Source organism: Athene noctua, chromosome 5 (assembly GCF_965140245.1).
Source record: "Athene noctua chromosome 5, bAthNoc1.hap1.1, whole genome shotgun sequence".
Taxonomy (NCBI): Eukaryota; Metazoa; Chordata; class Aves; order Strigiformes; family Strigidae; genus Athene; species Athene noctua.
Window position 1 is genome coordinate 32,574,752 of NC_134041.1, and position 21,004 is coordinate 32,595,755.

The 21,004-nt window shown below is 47.0% G+C and overlaps 1 protein-coding gene across 1 annotated transcript in view; it reads left to right on the top strand.

The window, feature by feature from the left end:
- COP1 (COP1 E3 ubiquitin ligase) overlaps positions 1–11,945 on the top strand; it is a 134,156-nt gene extending 122,211 nt beyond the window's left edge. The window contains exons 19-20 of the mRNA XM_074906983.1: positions 5,884–5,928; positions 7,852–11,945. Of these exons, the coding sequence (XP_074763084.1) occupies positions 5,884–5,928; positions 7,852–7,869 (63 nt within the window). The 3' untranslated portion in view covers positions 7,870–11,945. The remainder of the gene's footprint in view (positions 1–5,883; positions 5,929–7,851) is intronic.
- Positions 11,946–21,004: the final 9,059 nt, after the last annotated feature.

Consider the following 21,004-nt stretch of genomic DNA (forward strand, 5'->3'; position numbering starts at 1 on the left):
GCTTAGGCCTGATGTTCACAGTATCAGTAATAAATATTCCCTTAAAATTGTTCAAAAGGGATTAGTGTTAAGTGAGTGTGATGGCATATAGAGTAAACTCTGGTACACAGGGAGATAGAGGGTTGTGTACCACTTTAACCATCCCACCATGCACTGTGATAATGATTGCATCACAACAATGGAAAGAAAGAAGAAAAATTTAGTGTGCAGCACATTGTCCTGCTGGGAAGAGATCTAATCTAGTAGTTTAGCTTTTAAAAACCTCTTGATTTTTGTACACTGAAGGTTCATTGTGTTTTCTAGGTTAGAATTTTCTTTGAAAAACAAAAGCTGACTTGAGTCATACAACAAGAAAATAACCAGGTCTCAGGGGAATTGGAATGAAAAGCCATTAGAATCTGCTAATTACAAGATGAAGAGCAGTCTAGCAGTGGTGGTCTGTGGGGAACCACTTTCACATATTTTGATGTATGAAAAGACTTTGCGTGTGATGTTGAAGGGAGAAGTTGTGGTGAAATACAACTTGCAGATGGTCTGCAGCTCAGTCTTAAAAAACAGCACCTGGGTAATAGCTGCCATCTTCAGTAAGGACTGAGTAGTTTTCTGTATGAACAGCAGTAGATATAGTTCAACTATATACTTTTATTCTGCCTATAAATAACAAGACAATGGCCACTTCAGTGCAAGCTTTCTCACTCGGTATATTTTCCGATTGTATCAACAACTGTGCTTAATTAGGCTCTGGTTCCTTTGAGTAAGTGTGCAGGGTTTGCTGGCAGTGAGTCCGTCTGCTTGAAAGAGAATTGCTGACGAACCAGCCATTTGTTAGCAAAAATGTCTGCTTGGGTGGGAAGGTGAGAAGTTGTTAATTTAAAATAAGATCTGTAAGAATCCTAACTGTGAATCCATAGAACAAACCTAGCTGAAAATCAGAAAATCCATGCTTACCTCAGTGATGACTGCACTGGAAGTTTGAGGCAAATATGTTTTATTTGTGCAGAAGGAGGATATCAAAGGGGCACAAACTGCATGGCCTGTAATTATTTATAATATTGTGAAAGTCCCAAATAGATTTCCAGTCCGTTGAGTGAACATCTTGCTTCAACATTGACATCTTTATAATCCTAAGGAACAATTTCTTCAGCTTGTTGTGTTATTGCTGATATCTGTAGAAGGTAGGGGAGAGTGGAAAAGTAGAAGATAAGTCTGTGTTGTATCATTTCTCCTGTAGCCAAACTTTCCTCAGCATGGGTCTTGCAGGAAACACCGTTGGATAAGTTTAAAAGTTAGTTTTGTTGGGCTAATGACACAGAGGAGTGCTGCTGCATCTTTTACGTGTTAGTGTATGCGGTCAAAGTCGTGGTTGTTGACTACCCACTGCAGTTCCCAACTCTCAAGGGATCTGACTGTTCCTGGCAAGACTAGCTTTAACAAAACTACTGCATTTACAAACTTAAGTGTACATTATGTTCACATATAAAAGTTCTGATTCACAGTTTCACGCCCAGTGGGGACACCTGAGATGTTTCAAAGTCAGCATCCAGGCTCCTCTTATGTAGACCATGCTCCAGCCTTTCCTTCAGTGTGAGCTTCTGAATTTCACTTTAAGGATTGATGTATGTGGGATAGCAGACAAGGAATGGTCTCATAAAGGATTATATTAAGGGGGAAAAAAAAATGTGAGTGATTTGTGCTTCTCTTGGCTATTTTGAGCCCCTTTGGCACAGGCTCTCTATTTTGTGTCAGGAAAGGAAGGCGATAAAATACTGAGCTGTAATTTTGCACAAGCCCACTGGCAAGGGCAGTGCTTAACTCCTGGAGCACTGTGGCTGAAGGTGGGTGTCCACAGTGTCACTTTATTAGTGAAGAGGTGTGGCTAGACCTGAGCCTTGCAGTTCCTGGGAGGTTGGGTTTACAGCTTAGCTAGAGGGTCTGACTGGGGCTTTCCCTTCCTCTGAAGAGTTGAGTCTGCTTGGATAACAGTGTGTCCCCCAAAGGTGATATGTATGTGTGGTTTTAACAGCTGTCTATGTGGGGTGATGTTCATTTAGTTCCACGCTCCCGCAAAGTTTTCTTGCACAAAGATGTAAAAAAAGAGTGGAAGAGCTACAACCTCAGCTGTCTTACTCCCTTTTGCACTGAAGCATCTCCGACAACTCAGTTGCTCAGCTGAGTTTCCTCAAGCTTGGTCAAACAGCCGGAGCATTTCCGATTATCTTAATGCCGACTGCTCTTGCATGAATACCAGCAGTCAACTAGACTTACCTTCTCCTCCCTTCCTTCCCTGTATAAATTGCTCCCCAGAGCCATTCAAATACAGGGCTCATCTAGGAGGGAGGGAAATCAGTGTGCTTCAAAATCCAGCTGTCACTGGGTGAATAATTCCTTCAAATGATGAATGTAGCAGGTATCTCATCTATTCAGGAAGGTCCTAAATTTGATTTTGTTTTTCCTTGCCATCAAGAATGTGCTGCAGAAATTTCTTCTTTTGGTGCAATCAATGAAAGTCCCTTCAAATCCCAAGGGCAAATGCTCCTAAGTTCCTGTGTGTCGACCAGTTGTGTTCTTCCAGTACCACTTCCAGGAGATGGGGATGTGTCAGCTTCAGGACAGAGGTGCTTCTCTCTGGTCTGTCTTTGCTTTCAGGACGGATTTACAGTTTCATTTTTGCATAATGCCTACCTCCATGTGGATATGCATCCACTCTGTAGGCAATAACAAAGATTTGTGCTAGAGTCAAGTCCTTCCCAATGTCAAGGAACTGTCCTTCAGACTTCCCATAATACTGTTACTGCAGTTGAGGAAAAAGTTGGCATGTGTGGAACGTTGTTCATAAGTCTTAGCACAAAACTTCAGCCCTGGAGCATCGTAGAGCAGTTCTGGACCTGCACCCTGTATTAATCTTAACATGAGTCCTGAAATGCACCTGCATTTGTCAATTAATCTTTCTATATTCATATGCAATGCCAAGAGACAAGAAGATGCATACTTTTGACATCCTCAGAGCCTTGCTCTTTTCTGTTGACTTAACAGGACCAAAACTCTTAAGCTATCTCCCATCAATTTTATGGCTGTCCTGGGCTTGTGGGGATGGCACGTTATCTCATTGCAGGGGATGCGAGTGCACCACACCATGTCTCCACCAATCGTTCCTTATCTGTCTTGATGTGTAGAGGAGAGGTTTCCACATTTCATCAGGTAACGCAGTTGGTGGCTTTCCACTGGGGTGCAGTAATACTTGAGATAAGCAGCTGCATAGAACAGAATGCTGTTGCTTGCCAGGCAGTAAAGCCTCATGTTTTTGTTGTGTTTGTCCTTTTTTTTTTCTTCAATCTTGTTTTAGCAAAGGCACCTGGCACCTTCTGCCTCTCCTGTTAAGCAGGGCTAAAGCTGCTAACCACCCGTAGGAGGAGGTGCATGCGTAGAAGAGTCATTTTAATAACTGATTTCTTCAGAGCAGGACTACTCAGTCTGGGTGGATCTTCAGCATACTCCCTGCCTCTGCTTTGGCAGTTTCTGGGTCCTGCAGATAATAAATTTGGGAGGGATGAGGAAAGCCAGCCTTTCAACCTTCTTGCCCTGTGTAGAAACACCAAGTGATTATGGTAAAGTAGAAAATGAACATGCAGCCACAGTGGATGATGATATCCTGTTTTTCATGCCTGAGATATCTAGACGCTTGTACTGGTGCAGTAGGGGAAATAAGTATTTGGCTAGCTAAGTGGTCATGGTGGTTATCTTTTGAGGATACAGTGACTCCATTCAGACATGCCCTGGCAAAAGGATTGGTTCAACATGCACACAGCTGTTGAGAGTTACAAACCTACAGACCTAAGCAACTTCACAACTTAGGTGTTTAACGTGTTGAATGTATTGTTTGTTTTACAGGCAACATGAAAGGAAGAGAATTGTTTCTTTAGAGGATTCAAAACAAGTCACTTCACTATGTTCTTAGGGAAGCAGTGCTAGTGTGCCTTAACAAGCAAGTCACTGTTTGTTCAATGACGGATTTGGTGCTAATTTTGCTGCTGTCTGCTCCCGTTTGCATCTCACGGTTGTGGATGAAAGCAGCGGAGTGGTGATTAGCTCAGACCCTGCTGAAAAAAAAACCCAATGGCTTCTGAAGAACAAGGAAGTGAGAGTATATTACTCTCTAGCATTTTTATTTTATTTAGCAGGTAAAACTATTCATTGAACCAGAGTTCATTTACAGTGGTACCCCAGCAGACTGCAGCAGCAGGATGAATTACCAATCACTCACAGTGCAAAAGGAATTATTCAGACCCTGGATCATATGTACTCAGGAGTTCAAGTCCCTCACACTACACACTAGATAGCTGCTGGTTACTCTCCCTTGCCTCCAAAATACTATCAGGCATCTCTGTCCCTGTTTTGGTCCCCAAATCACATTTGTATCTGCATTCCCCCTGTTGGGTTTTCATTTTAATGCTGTTACTAGAAGCTGAGCAGTTCACAGGATTAGACTCTTAGCCACCAAATTAATGGAAATTGGAGTACATGCTCCCTTTGAGGATATACTTCCTTTTCAGGAGCTTTGACTTGGAGGATCATTGGTGAGATAATATCAGGAGTCTTAACTAATCCCCTAATGATTGTACTGGGGGTGAACAAATCTATCTATAATAATTAGCCCAGTGGTCTACCACAAGGCTACTCTTACCTGATAAGTGGGTTTTTGTGTTGAAAAGGACTTTTCTCCCTTTGCTTCAAAGCTGGTGGCTGTGCAAAGTCCTGAACCTCATGGTGCGACATCATGCAACTCTGTTGGGGCTGGGTCAAGCTGCCTTTCTGCTCCCTTTGGAGCAGGGCATATTCTAGTCACTGAGTTTATTAAAAATGCATGTGTTAAGTGACGGGATAATTACAGCAAGTTTGTCTGAGGATGGATAGCAGCAGTGAGAGAAATTGAAAAATGTGTCTGAGAAAAGATATCAGCTGGTTTTAGAGGAAAACAGTTCACAGTAGGCAATTTGGCAGCATACGCTACAACTGCTGGTACAAGGACGGATGCAGGACACCAGTCTGGGTGGTTTAACCTCAGCATCTCCAGAGCTGTTGGGCTCACCTCAGCGCTTACACACTTTAGGTTTATTGGCACCATATCATTCCTTTGGATTTCCCTCTGCACAATTTTGGTTTGGGAGGGTGCGTCTGCACTTGCTGGTCGCCTCAGGAATGCAGTCTGAAGAGCAGGGACTGTTTCCCCCAGTTTTTGCCTGGGGGTTGCCTGACTGATGCAGCAGCTCGTTAATTTTCAGGCAACCAAAATATCTCTAAAGGCAACTCTATCAATTGACAGGAGGTAAATAAATGCTGCCTTTCTGCATAAAGCAGGGTTGGAGCCCTCTGTTTATATTCCCTTCCAAACTGGGTGTATCTGCTATTATTCTCTAATCTCTTTTCTCTTTGTTTTACTTCTCTGAAACCTCTTAGCTGTGAGAGAGGTTGCCTGGCCTCAGAGTCAAAGAGGTTTTGTCATGGTGATTAGTCGGTTTAGTTAGGGCGCTGGAGACCTTTGTCCATGTGCTGCCAAAAGATGAAAATGATTATTATTATTTGCCCACTTCACAGGGAGACTGTGAGGATTAGTTCATGTTTGTAAATTGCTTTGGAGATTTAAAGCTCTGTACAAGCACTAAGGATTATTGCTTTCTAATTCTTCAAGATAGTATAACTTTTATAAAGACTTTCAGCCTCGAAAGTGTCTTGGAAATAGGAAGAGTTAAGTCCCTTTGAAATTAGATATACTTTTAATGCATAAGATGAAAACAACTGCTGCTTCTCTGCTGCTTTTTCCAAAAAAAAGAGGGAGGAAAAATAAAGCAATGGTAGATTGTGATAGTGTCTCTTGTTTTTTTGCAGGAGTCCAATGTGCTGATTGCTGCTAACAGTCAGGGTACAATTAAGGTAAGTTATTTTGTGCATCTCCTCTTTAAACACTTGAATCTGTTGTTAGTAAAGAGTGAGGTCTGAGAAGCCATACAGCCAGGAGAAACCACTAGAGGAGGTCATCCCAACTGTAGGAGTCTGTAATTTAAATTATGTATTTGCCTCTGGCACATTATGGAGCAAGCAAACAGTGCACCAGCAACGAAACCCAGTTAAAGCAAGGTGTAGAAATGCTGCCAGCAGCCATCCAGCACCCAACGTGTCTCTGCTGTTCCTTGGGGTCTTGGTAGCATGGAGCACCTGACACAAGCATCTCCCCAGGCTCATGCTGGTTCTTGAGGCAATGGAGGCCGTGCGTTAACTCCCCTGTCCTCTGGCTGCTGCCACCGACAAGCAGAGCTGAAAGCTGAGCTCCTGATGTGCAGCCGGCTGGAGCTATGTTTGAAATGAGCAGGGACGTTCCCTTGCTTTGCTTATTCCTGATGCCTAGACTGGCTGTAACAGACAGCAGCTGCCAGCACAGGGGTTTGTGAAAGCAGGAGCCTTCCCTGTGCACCAAGACACCAGCATTTTGCCAGCACTTTCAGCACTTGAATTAGAAGTCTTCTAGAGCATCTGTTCAATGTATTTCTATCCATGAAATGTCAAGTAATATGGAAAAGACTTTGTTCTTCTTTATGTGTCTGTCAGACAGCCAAGCAAAACCAGCACCCACACCCAGGCTGGTGCTGATCCTCCAGAGGACCCCGTGTCTGATGCCATCCCAAATCGTACACAGCAGCATTGATCTCCAACCATGCTTTTGAGGCTTGGTGGTTAATGCTATAAGCGTGTAGCCCAGAGCCATGGCAGCTTTCTGTAGCTGCTGATAAAAGGGTTTACTTGCTGTTTGCGAAGTTACACACTGGATTGGTACTCTCATGAAGCCAAGGTCCTCATCCTGATTTCTCCTCACATCCCTGTGACAATAGCAGCTCTCAGGAGCCAGACCAGGGTTGTTGGTCTGAACGGTCCTGGAAAAATCACAAAAAAAGCAGGAATAGGGAGAGACCTGAGTGGTCTATATTTGACTGTGTGTCAAGATTTACTTTTCTCCTCCTTTTTAGACCATGAGTGGCCTGGTTACTCCTGCTGTTGCAGCATGAGATGCTGTAGCCTCTCATTCATAGGCAATTTATTTAGCAGGCTTTGGAATTGGTTGCTTGTTACTTTGGTCACTTCCTTCTTAGTAAAATGGACAAAATGCACAGATGCTTTTCATATCTTGAAGTGAATCCAGAAGCAACAGGAGACTGATTAGAGAGGTTTTGCTCATGCACTTTGCTTGTTAATGAGAGAAGGTAGACAGAGAAATGTGCAAACAGCCAGGGCTGTCAGAACACTGGTACTTCCATTTGCCTTTGGCAGCAGGCAGGGGGAAGGTGAGATGGTCTGGGAAAGGACTGGGTTTGCACAAACCCGCTCCAAGCTGCAGGCAAATGCAAAGGTCTAGAACTTTCCGCGGTTAAACCAAACCAGCTTAATAAAGGCTGTGACAGCCCTCACAGCCACTTTTCTGCAGTCTCTAGACCATGCCTTCAGAGGCTGTTGCACCATCTTAACATGGACAAGGGAAATGTGAACACAGAGGGCTGAGAGGACAAAATCTCTCATCTCCATTGTAAGATTTCCAAGAGCTGGTTGATTGGAATGAGTGGAAATGATGCAGCTGTGGGTGGTTTTACTTCATGCTGTAATTTATCCTAGCTCAAGCAGACATCAAAATCAGGATCCTTGCCAAGTGCTTATTCCATTTGTGTGATACTATTGCATGCTGGTGAATAAAGGGTAAGAGGTGGAGACAGAAGGGTCAGTCCTGTCCTAGTAATCTATATGCTGATGTAGGAGATAATGAATGTCATAAATTCCTATTCTAAATGTCTCATCTTCCCTACTAATCAGGTACTGGAGCTGGTATGAAGGGTTTTGTCTCGAGGCATGAGGTACTTGGTCCTGCTGATATGCTACAGTATTCATCTGGGATCCTCAGCAGGACAAGAAACCGAAACCACCTTGATGTTCCTTCCCAAAAGCATCATGTCTGGGGTTTTTTTCATTTATGGACTTTTTAGGACATTTTGAGACACTGGAAACACCAGTGAACTGTCTGCCGTCAACATTAACTCCACAGACTTTGCTGCTGCTGGTGGTGGTGGTATGGTTGTCTAATTTTTATGATAGGAAAACAAATTCTTTTAAATAAAAACAAAAAGGAATAATAAAACTTATTGAGCCACAAGCTGAAGCTGGAAGATTCTCTCTTGTTGCATATGGGAACAGATTTACTTGGGAAGGGAGATTACAGGACCACACAGGGCTGTCCTAAGTTGCACATCTCCAGTTACTTTCATCTGGACTGTTCTTCATCCCCATTGGGGAAAAAAAGTCTCTAAGCCTTACCTGGACATGCAAGCAATTCACTTGCAATCCCATAATGATATGGTTCAGTTGTTCCTTTGATTTATTAATATTTTTTTTAGATGCATTAAATGTTGGAAGTGTCACCCAGCTTGACATCTCTGGAGACTGAAGTCCTCTGGTCTTCAAGAAGAGAAGGGCAGCTTCATCCTCCTCCTGTCCTTACACCCCTGCCTTGACCTGACAAACCAGCTCCAAAGATTAAGTTGTCCTCCCATCTATGTGATCCTGGGCCTTTCTGCCGCTTGCTACCAGCAACATGCTGAGATGGGGTGACCTGCAGTTGCCTGGGACCTGGACTGATGTCACCAAGACGTCGTGAGATAATGATCTCCCTCCCACTGATCTGGCTGAGTTTGACTATCTCAGCTAGAGGAGGAAGCTTCTAGATCCAGTTACCAAAGCCCTGCACCACTTAATTGCCTGTGTGGTCTGGTTGCGTTGCCCCTCTCTGCACATCATGAAAAGTCAAGCATTTTGAATGTTGGAATAAGAGAGGGGATGGAGTTGGTTTGTAATGTGTTTCAGAGCCATGATATAAGTAGCCTTATTTTTAATGGTCATGCATATACTTAATTGTACATATGGAGGGGGAATAAACCATGATGCTAAGAGTCGTTGTTGTTTTGTTGGCAGGATAGCAGGGGGAGTAAGAAGGTGCAGATAGTCTTCACAAGTAGCAGTCACACTGAGCTGTCAGGATTGCTGCCAGAACTCTAAGCTTGAAAGTGGAATTGGTGGGCGTAGCATCTTTTCCTAGCTGTGGGTGGCAAAGGTGCAATGTATACAGTGATACCTGTGGGAAGCATTTCAGTTTGCAAACAGAATATGAGTTTGTTGGAGTATGTGTCTCCCTCGTGCCTCTGAGGCTGGGATTGCCACGGGGGCTTCACTCTCTGTGTCAGCAAAGCAAGGCCCTGCTGCAGTCTTGGGTCACCTGTCAAGAACACATAGCCAGTGGCATGTGAAAGGTGTCTCCTGTCCTCCATGTGTTTAAAAGCCTGATTCTGATCTTCCCAGGAGGATTAGAGCGTGTGCTAGCTTGTGTCCTGCTCTGAGGTCCTGCAGGTCTCCATCCTATGTGCCACCTGAGTCACTGTGGCAGAAGGAAACAAAATTTGTTCCTTCTGCCTAATGGCAGCTGTTTGACATGTCCCACTGAGCACTAGCTAGATTTGCATTTTGCTGCATTTTAAGAGAATTTGGTGCTGAGTGCCTGAGCTGGGCTGTGTGAAGCATCCTTTCCAGCGAGCCACCTCTGAAGGCAGGGCCAGCATGAGGAGCAATGGCCATCGCTCTTGTTGCTTCCCCTGGTTTCAGGTGTGGGTTTTGCCCAGCCTCTGGCTTGTTTATCATTGCCTACTAATTTATTTTGCAAGCTGCCATGGCTGCTGTTGTACCTGGCTCCATGGCACACAGCAGCTGCTTGACAGGTGACCTCATTCCTTCTCTCCCTCCACTTGAAGATCTTGTGTTTTAAATTGAAATTACTCTGAGAAAGCTGAGATCTTAAAAACAGAAGAAAAAAAAAAAAAAAAACAGCTAGTTTGAATGCTGGAAGGTTACTCCTTGAATTAAACAGGCAAAACAGTTTAACATCAGCCACCTTTATTTTTTCGGTTTTCATTCTGTTTCAATCAAGATAAAATGCAAATTTGGTGTCTGGCCCTAATTAGAAACACAGCAGCTCATAAACACTGGGTAATGGCATTTTTTGTCTTTGTCTCTTTGTCACAAGTGGTATGCTCCTTATTTTAATCCCCTTAATTTTCTTTTCTTCAGGTAACTCTTTGCAATTGACATATGAAGTCATGTGTAATTACTTACTATAATCTTTTTTTTAAACAGCATTTGGTCAGTATTCTAGTTGCCTCCTCAACAAATGGTCCCTATTGGATTTTCAGCCTTTTTAGAGTCAGGGAGTGAATGAGTTTGGGAAGGACCTCTGGAGGTCGCCGATCCAACCCCCTGTCCAGAGCAAGGCTTGCTTCAAAGTCAGATGAGGTTGCTCCAGGGCTTGAAGATGTTCACAACTCAACTGAGGAAGGATCGGAGATTCCTGAGTCCCTCTGGGAAGCCTGTTCCAGTGCTTAACCACTCTCCTTGCAAAAAATTAATTGCATATGGTGGGCACTTAGAGTCTTTATTCTCATTTTCTTCTTTCAAAAGAGCAGGGTTACAAAGCCCTTGGCTTCTGCCCCAGAATGGTTTTGCCTCCAGCACTTGTGTCCCTGTGAGAGGTGTTGGGTGAGTCAGTTTTTTCTTTGAGAAAGGGAATTTAAAACCCTGTCTGGCCAGCCAGCCTCCTTAATTAATTTTAAAGCATTTAATAGAAGAGTAGGAGGAACATGCCTTAGTGCTAAGAAGAAGTTCAGTGCTGGAGGGAATTGAAAACGATGGTCAAGGGGAAATTTAAATTAATATCAATATGTCAGAGCTCTTCACGGTGAGTGCAGATGGCTGCTAATGCCAGCGTTCAACCTGAGCACTGGAGTCTTGTTTGTTTAGGGTAATTTTGTTTAACTATGGAAGGTCATAACAACAGCAGTGGATAATTGGAAAGGCAAATCTAACTCCTTCCTTGCTCTGAAGTTCTCTTTCCTTTCTCACTGCTTTTTGGAGGTCAGAAATACCCAGCAAGAACCTGCAGCAGTCCAGGGGTGAAGCAGAGCATTCACTGCAGTGTTTGCCTTGAAGAAATCATCTTGTGTGTTGGCAGCGTCCACACGTGCAGGCAGCAGTGTTAACCCCAGCATCCTGGCTGGCATCCAGCAGAGGTAATTGCATCTTACCTCCTGCCAGTCCCTGCCACTGCCCACAAAGACTCTTTTTCTTGAGGCCAACCTTGCAAGATCTTCTTGCTTGCTCTCCAGGATGGGTTTCCCTTTCTCTCAGCGGTGCAGAGCCCACGTGCTGCACTTGGTCATGGATGTTGAGCCAAGATGTTTGCCTAGTGAGGAGGTGTGCTTGAGACTGGAGGAAGCCATGAATTATAGCAGCATTTGTGGCATAAGGGCTGGAGCCCATATCTTCTATCTTCTGGAGAGGCACCTGTAACCTTAGTCCCCACAGCCTTTTGGTAATCATCACCACATAGTTTGCTTTAGTTTTGCTTTCAGTGAGCTGCAAAAGGATCCTTGAAGTGAGGGTCTTCTCAACCTTGTCTCTGTTCAACTAGAAGATGGTATTTGGGTATTCTAAGTTTTTAAGGTCTTCATAAATGAATGTAAGTGGTTGGTTGGGTTAAAGACTTCTTCCTCTGCTCCACATGTTAACCAGCCATTTGAGTTGAGCAGATCTTGCCAAAAAACTGTTTTAAATTTTTCTAGCTTAACTTTCACACCTTAAACCTGGCTCTGGCTGATGGCTGGCCATCATTACGCAGCAGAGGCAGGACAAGAATTTGTCCTCTAACATCAAGCAGCAGGAAGAATTCTTGGGAGGGGAAAAAGGGAGCTTTTTGACATCTCGTAGAAATAAATGATGAGAAATAAAACTAAGTATGGACTTTCCTTGGCCAGTCTGCAGTATGTGGGAAGAAGGTGGCTCCAGCTCTTCCAGGAACACCCTTTCAGCTGGAGGAGGGCTCTGCACACCCATCACAGCCTCTTTTAATTGGGCTGGAGTAGCAAGTGTGTGCAACATGGCCTGGTACGGGCCATGGTGGAAAATAGCCCGTGGGAGAGTGGGGAGAAAGAACAATCTTACCTGTGGTAGCTGCTTGCCCAAAGCCTCTGATCCATGCAGCGGCAGAAGCAGAGAGGCAGGTTAATTTTTTCCTCTCCCAACTTCACCTTCTCTTAAAGGTGCTGCTGTTTCCCTGGTCTGTTGAGGGAGATGAGATAAACATCAACGCTCTTGTTTGACTCCAAAATGTGGTGGTGAGAAGCAGTAGGACTGGCTTTCACCTGGAGACTTGCACAAGTAGCAGAGGGGCATGAGCTCCATGAGCATCTTGAACCCCATCATCCTCTCCAAAATCCCTATGAGGGCTGGGGAACATGCTGTCACTTCATCACTTAAAATCCTTCCAGGCAGCCAAGTAAAATAATTTGGAGAATTTCAGAAAAAATAAAAAAAGTAAAGGCCGTTGTTAGGAGGCATGAGTAATAGCATGTGACAGCTGAAACCAAGCCAGCAGCACGAGCTCAACGTGAATCCCAGACCAGTGAGTGCTAATGCACCCTCCTGGCCCTGCCTGCCTCCCCATCACCCCTCTCTGCCAGAAGCCTTGCTGGGAAGGAGAGCAGCCCTAGGGGCTCTTCATTCAGAAATCAAATGTGTTCATTTAAAGGTTACCTCATCATAACCCCATCGGCATCATAAGCCTCCCTCCCAGAGGGGGCTGGCCAGTGCTGTGGTGCTGTAGGGAGCCACAGGCATGGTGTTGGGCTCCAATGGACCAAGCTGTGAAGGTGCTGGACCATCCCACGTGTTCCCTTCTCTGGACCCTGCGGTGAGGACGGTGACTGCCAGAGGATGAGCAACTTGTGCTGCAGGTGTGACCTCATCCACTGCCTGTCCTTCCACCCATGAGATGTGTGGGGTTGGGTAGGGAAAATGCTCAGCAGCTCTGATTTGTCCTCAGGGGCCTTATTTAAACAAGTTTGTTTTGATTACAGTGCTTAATCTGACTTGTCAAAATCCACATAAAACCGTTCAGGTGTTTAAGAGGGGAAACACACTCTGCTCATCCTCCTAGACCTGAGCAGGAGCTGGTCTGAAGCCACCAGCCCAGGCCTGCTGCTCCTGTCCCATCACTGATGTCCCAGGTCAGAGGCACATGCTGGGGGTGCTGCCTCCAGGGACGTGCCCTCACCCCCCAGCCCAGTGCCAGGGCTCAGCTACCCATAAAATTATAGAGTTATTTTACCTATTTTTTGTAGAGTATGGGGTTTTATTTACATTGTTATTAAAGCAATTATTAAGAGCTGGTGGTTCCTCCTGTGTCATATTGAGACCAAAAAACATCCTGAAGCTGGCATTGATCTGCAGAATGCAGAGTGACCTGTGACTTAATGGGGCAAGAGGAGGGATTGATGGGAAGCGAAGTGAGGCTGACCCCTCAAAGTCATCAGAGCATCACGCTCGAGCTGGCGCCAGCCGGGCGCCCAAACCAGGGCAAAGTGGGCCAAAGCCCAGCAGACCGTGATGGCACTGCCCCCGGCACGGCCCCGGCGAGGGCGAGTGGCAGGCTGGGGGCTGCGAGTCCTGCAGAGACATGGGACAGCCCTGCCCAGGCCTGGGGGGAAGGTATGGCTGCATCCTAACCCCCTCCCCTGCTCTCCAGCTCTGCACAGAGGAGGAGAGCTAATTGCCAAGCTTTTTTGATGCAATATGGTGGGTTTACGTTGCTGGTGAGGGATGGTGGGGAATGTCTGGGAGCGCCACATCTATTTTGTGAAGTGTTAAGGAGCAGCTGGATGTTAGTGGAGAAGACATCCCTGTGTGTCTCAACTCACCCAAAACAAGAAGGAGGAGGAGAGGGAAACATAATTACAACCTCTGTCCCCCCTCTTTTCTCCTGTTCAGTTTTTTCCCATAGGAGATTAATGGGAACTCTTTGTCTTCTAACATGACTGTACCTTATGAATTCTCTGTCTCACCCTCATCCTTTAAATTATCCACATAATAAAATATGTATTCAGTGATTTCAGGTCATAATTTGATCTGCTTAGGGAAGAAAAGGAATGATGGAGGAGGGTTGCTGGCATGCTCTGCTCTCCTCCATTTATCTTTATTTATCATCTTTTTTTCACTAACAACCTGTGTGCAGTCAAGTGATGTAATGCTGGTACCTGTGTGCTGATTCCTTTCAGAACAATTTCCCCTCCCCAGCACCCCCAGCTTGGCAGGACCAGGTGAGCCACCCTGGCTTGTCCCAATCCCAGTGTGCTCGCAAATACTTGGGGCCATCTCCATAATTCCTACCTTGCCCTTGCTACCTCTGGGCTTGGTTTTACCCAGCTGTAAAATGGGCATGAATTTGCCCCTGTGAAAACCCCAAGTATGCGATCGTTACTGCAGAAAAATGGCTCTGCATGGGCAAGCTGGGGGAGCATGGGAAGCACCCAGGATGTGCCCAACCTGATGGCAAAGGCAGGATGGCATGGCCTTATCCCAAGACAGAGATGTGGGGCTAAAGATCTTTCCTTCCTCTCATCTGTGGGGAAGCCATGGGGCTGCTGTACAGCACTGCAGCTGCCAGTTTCCTTTTAATACCCAATTTTAAGTCTAAATGTGGTTTTAATTACTTTAATACACCCTTGTGACATCTAAAAGCCTTGTGCATGGCAATAGCAGCACTAAAGGGCATTTTGCATTTTTGAAAATGCCAGGAACCTGTAAGGTCCAACGTGGCTGGGGGATGCTGCACTTCCCACTGGAGCCTTGAACCTGCCTCTGCCCCATGGGGCTGGGAGGTGGAGGAGGAGGGAGAGGGAGCCCAGCACCATGCAGCCAGTAAGGGGACATCCCCAGCACCGTGTGACCCAGGCACGGGGCACCCCAGGGGTGCCAGCTTCCCACAGGAGTAAGGAGACAATTTGAGGGTGGTTTGGGGCCTCTTCTCCATGGGGAGAAGGATACTCTCCCTGCTTGTCTGCACCACAGGAGCGATCGCCTCAAGAGCACCTTTTGCTTGTTTGCTATAAATTCAAAGTTAAAAATCCCTGTGTTGGCGCAGTCCTTGGACAAACGTCCTCTGGGTGTCTGTTTTCCCTATTTGTCTGTCTGCGAGCCTACAAAGCCTCTCATTTCGGGCATGCAAAGCCATTGCTTTCAGCAATGCTGGCTGGTAGGTCAGTGCTGCTGCCTTGGGGGAAGGCTTCTAGAAAGGAGGTTTTAGGGGGCTTTGCTGCCACACAGAAGTTGCAAGCCCCAGGAGGCTGTTTGCCTCTTGCCTCCACTTTTAAGGACTATTTATTCCAGCGATGGAGATGCTCTCTGCGTGGCTGGTGCCACTGACAGATGAGAAAGCAAGGGCTCATTGCAGCGACAATGCTTTAATGATGATGAAGTGTTACCACCGGCATCACTTACCCCAGATGGGTGGAGAGAGGGAGAAAAAACAAATCTGTGCCACCCGCCTGGGGAAGGGACCTGACTGCACCAGGCATTTCTGAACAGCTAAAGGGGGGGGCTGGCTGCTGTACCTTCTGCTGCAAGCAGGGGCACGGAGGGGGAGAAAGAAAGTGAAGGCAGTGCCCCAGAGCCCCCAGTGTGATTTGCAAAGCTGGGAACCATTGTGCTTTGCCAAGATGAGAGTGACTGGGCTTAAATAAACCCTCTTTTTGGCACCCCTGTGTTGGCCCCGGGAACAGGAGGAGATTTCCAACTTGCTCTGCAGGGGAGAACCTTGGCACACAGAAGAGGCTGGGTTGAGTTTCGCCAGCAGAGGAGATGCTCAACCCAGTGCCGACTCTCAGTCCCTGCCTGTTCATCACACCCTGCCTGCCCATCACACCCGGCCTGCCCCAGTCCCCTGCCTGCCCCAATCCCCTGCTCGCTGGTCAGGCTGGTATCCCCAGCCCAAGGAGCATGGGTGCCACTTGTTGCTTTCCAAGTTTGTAGCGTGTTTTGAGCCTGCGGGGTGACAGCACTGTGGCAAAGACCCTGCCCTTGGGCCACAGTGCTGCCCCATAGCACTGCCAGCCCAGCTTAGGTGGAAAGCCTCCTGCTATGGTCTGAGCTCCAAGAGGGACCCTTGGAGGAGCCCTTGTAGGATAGCATCTCTCCCTCTATCTCAGATGGGATGGAGAAGTATTTGGGCATGGGTCTGAGCACAGGTCAGCAGCAAAGCAGCTCATCCACCTGTAGATCAGGGTGAAATAAAGAGCATGGCTTCTTCCATCATGGCAACACCTCCATCTGAGGTGCTTTACTGTTTTTAGGGGCTACTGAATGCACTGAGACACAGCTGATGCTGGAGAGGAGCAGTGAAATCACTGCCAGGAGCACCCTGAAACACTCATGGAGCACGGCTTTGCAGCTGCTACCCCCTGGCAGCAGCAACCAACATCAGCACTGCCCCATGGGCAACTGTCTTCTCCTGGGGCTCTCCCAGGGATACTCAAGGAGGGGCAGGTGATGAAGAGAATAGATGTGACCAATGCTTAGAGCCAGGAGGTGCACCATCCTCAGCACCTCTCACAACGAGTGACATGTCTCCATGCTCTCAGCAGCAAAGCTGTGTCCTTCCTTAAAACATGAAAATAAAAAATTCATTTAATTTCTCGTGTGCTCCTGGTGATCCCTAAGCATGGGTTTATTGGATGTTTTCCAGAAGGTCTCTTGTCCTGTATATACAGCCATGTCGGCCTGACCTGTCTGCTGCAGTAGTTAGACTTCACAGCGATGCCATGCCATATTAATATTTATTATTTGTGTATGAAATGTTAGACAAACTGTTTTGTCATTAAAAAAAACAAACTTCCCCCAGCTTCACAGTGAGGCTGTTTGCTTCTCGCCAGCAAGGTCAAAGATGGAGACACCCCTAGAGGCAACACAGGTTGTGGCTGACAGCGCATCTCCCACCTGGGCTTACCTGTGTTTCCCACATCTGGACCATCTCAAGGCATTTCTCTTCTCCCTTGGAACCACAAACCCTGCACTAAGTGAGCTCTTTACAGCAAGCTGGGGACAGGCTTTCCCTGCCCATCACGAGGAGGATTGAAGTCTTGGTGCTACGGGACAATAAAGCATAGGGGCTGCCTTGTCATAAAGCTTGCAACTATTTTGCAAGGCTGTTTTTTGGCTCCACCACCATTCTCCATGCCCCTGCCAGTGCTCACCTTCATTCAGCCATTGCATGATAGCAGATAATTTGGGGGCTTTGCTTGTAGGGTAATAGATGGTTTTAAAGATTTGGGTTTATTGCTTTTGCGACTACAGTCAAACCTTTCTAATATCACTCCTGGTTTATGGTGTGCTCCGTCTTATTATCCATGGACACACAGCTCTGGATGTGCTGCATATTCCTGGGGAAGTGGCTCGGGGTGCTGTCAGCCCCCCATGGCCCCGAGCATCCCCACCATGGGGCTCACTGGGGCTGCAGTGCCCAGCCTGCCCCACGCCCAGGAAAAGCCCTGCAGCCTGGCAACCTCTCCAGGGCTATTCAGCCTTGCCAGGGCCTCTGTGCTGGGAAGGCAGTGCCTGCCCTGGGCTGTAATTGAAATAGATGGAATCAGAACAGATCAACGTCTAATTCCTTGCCTGGGTGAATGAAGACATATGTTTAATTTTCTGGTAATTCAGACTGGGAGCCCTGGCTTGTTCCTCTGCGTGCACGTAAGGATCACTGCTGCCAAGAGGTTGTTTCACTTTGTACATGTAGGTCCGCATTAAAGTTTCTCCCTGGGTTCTCATCAGTGGTGGGAGATGAAATAAAAGCCATTTCCCAAATACCTTCCACAAAGGCAGAGTTTCCATCGCTCTACACATCCAGGGGAAATAGCAGGCATGCTCAAAGTGCAGGGATGCGAGTGGACGATGAAGGTTTGAGGACTGTGCTGGGAGAGGAGTGGCTGGAGAGGAAGGATGGAAACAGTGGCAGCTCACTGCTGGGCATCTCCTCAGATGGGACCACACAGGGGAGGGATCTTGGGGTTTTCAGGCCGGTCCAGAAGATCTCGTTCACTGGAGGGTGCTTTTCCCTAACACACCATGTTATTGCAGGGATGGACACCCCTGGGTTGTCCAGCTGAAGCTCAGTTCCTGCTGACATTAGCAAGACCAGCTCAGGAAGTGTGAAGGTACCTGGGCTACATGGGGGGTTATGGCCCAGACCCCCAAACATCTGGAAGCAGCACGAGCAAAACAGAGGGAGAAAAAGGATTTGAAATTATCTCCCCAAAGTCTTCCTCTAAAATGAAGGTCTCTGGTTCTCCCCAGAGTGGTTCCCCGCGACCACTTCAGACCATCCATGCTCTCCCCTCCAGAGGTGTCCATTGGAAAACATCTTGTGTTGGCTACAAAACAAGTTAGTTTCTCATTTTGGGGGTATATTTTGCTCTGAAGTATGTTTAAGAGTAAGGATTTTGTGTTGCTCCTCAGCTTCACCATAGTTTCACTAAGGCTCCTCTTAGGCAGGTGGTAGGTGACAGCTTTGGGTACTGCTTGGCCCTGTTTTTTCTTCGCACCTTCACTACTACAGGAATTAAAGCGCACTGGTTTTACATTCAGCCACCCTGCCCCAAAGGACCTGGGCAGGAAACCTCTCCTTCGTCTGTGTTCATGGTCAAAATGCTGTGACTTTCAGGAATGTTGCCTTTGACTTTGGCTTGCAAGCTTGCCATCATGGCAGGAAGACAAAGGAGAGCAATGACCTCCTCTTCTCCAGCTGCCGTGATTTCAGCATCTGAGGCAGGACCCAGCCAGGTCCTTTTGCCTCCCATTTTTTTGGAGAAAGCCAGGATGGACACATCAGCTACTTCAATCTATTGCTTGCATATGGCTTCCTGGGGTTTCCCCATTGCCACGGTCTAACAAACATGGCTGTTGTCTTACTGGCACACCTGTAAAACCAAAGAGGAAGTTTTCTTCCTGCAGAAATACCTCATTTCCAACTCAGGCAAGGAAAGTTGCCTGCCACCTCACTGGTGGCACCCATTGGGTGTAGGTCAACCAGGTTTAGTTAGTTCTGGTGTCTGAGGCCATCAAAAGTTGCTGTCTGCTCCCTTGGAGCTGTGGGTTTCACTCCATGTAGGATGTCTGTGCATGTAGATGCAGGTATATGACTCTCTATACATCTAAGTGGGCACTTATCTACAAGAGCTGAAGCATCTCATCGGTATTAGTGGGCTTTACATGTCCCAGTGAGCTTCCATTTTATGGAGGTAGAAGGTAGATTAGGCAATTTACCCAAAGCGATAGGGGGAAATTGGGAAATAAAACCCTATCTCTGGCATCATGGATACTTTTAGGACCACCTTGTTACCGTGACTAAGGAAGGTCTGATTTAACTTACCAGGATGGGAGACTGTCAGCTGATGGAGCAGTTGGCCAGGAAGATGTTTGAGCCACCTGTGGAAAGCGTGTCTAAAGTTGTTTGCAGAATTAGATTCAATTGCTCTTTTCAAATTTCAGTTCAACTGAAAAAAAAATCTTCTACCATCAACAACGCTACTCACCATTGAGCAAAAAGCTTTCAGATGCTTATTATTTTGAATATTTAGGTAGGTTCTGCTGTTAAAAGGAATTAGAGCTCTCCAAATATGTTAAAATGTAACATTACAGCCTCTTTGGCATCTTTCCCGCATTATTTTGGCTGAGTGATGGTAATTGGGTGAATTTGTCAGGAATTCACAAATGGCTTCACTGGCTTTCAACCTACAAGAAGAGAATTCAATAGAAAATTCCTCCTGGCTGTATTTGAGGCAGCAACCACTGGGGATGGGGGCTTGTTTGTCCTGTTCTTGGTGAGGCCAGTCTCTGGCTGTACAGGAGGAGTGTGGAGTGCTGAACTCAGGTCTTTTTAACGAAGTTAAGTAAGGATGGGTGTAAAGATACCTACTGCCAGCTTGACCATTTATCCTTCCACTTCCCCACAGTCTGATGGCTGGTTGAAGGCAATGTATAACGCAACGTGGCTCTCTTTCTCCATCCTGCTTGGGAAGGGAGCTGCATGTAACCCTTAAAGAGGGACCAGAATGAGGAGGGTCCTCAGCACCCCCCTGTCCAGACACTGATGTACAAATTGATCCCCAACCTCCCAGCAGGGTAGAAATTACCCCCCAGATCAGTGACTGCTAATTATGCAGGAGGGGGGGTGGGGAAGATCCAAACTTTGTTATCTGGAGTTATAGAATCACAGAATGGTTTGGGTTGGAAGGGATCTTAAAGTTCATCTCGTTCTAACCCCCTGTCATGGGCAGGGACATCTTCAACTGGACCAGGCTGCTCAAAGCCCCATCCAGCCTGGCCTTGAACCCTTCCAGGGGTCATCTACCACCTTTCTGGGCAAACTGTGCCAGTGTTTTACCACACTCATCCTAAAACATTTCTTGCTTATATCTAACCTGAATATACCCTCTCTCAGTTTAAAGCCACTACTCCTTGTCCCATCCCTACACCCCCAATCAAGAGTCCCTCCATCCTTTCTTGTACCCCTGGGGGGGTACTGGGGGGCTGATCTAAGGTCTCCCCAGAGCCTTCTCTTGTCCAGCTGAACACCACCAACTGTATCAGCCTGTTCTCACAGGGGAGGTGCTCCAGCCCCTGACCACTTTTGTGGCCACACTGGTTTGCATTCAGAGCCCGGTGAGACTGAGGCCAAACTCAGTTGTCTCTCAGGGGTTTTTTTACATCCTTTTTTGTTTCGTGGCCCCTTCCCCCCATCCCCCCTTCATCTTTTCCAGTCTCTTCGCTCCTTCGGGGCCCGACGCCCGGAGGCGGGCGGGGCGTGGCCGTGGCGGGGCGCAGGGGGGCCCGGCGGGGCAGCCCGTGGGCGGCGGGGCGGGCCGGGGGGGCGGTGGGAGGCGATGCGGCGGTGCCGCGTGGGTTTGCGGGTGGGATTTTCCTCCCGCCTCTGCCCACTAGGTGGCTGCGTGCGGGGAGAGCCCGGACCGGGGAGCGGCGGGCGGAGAGGGGAGAGCGAGGGAAAAAAAAAAAAAAAAAAAAAGCAAGGGGAGAGGAAAAA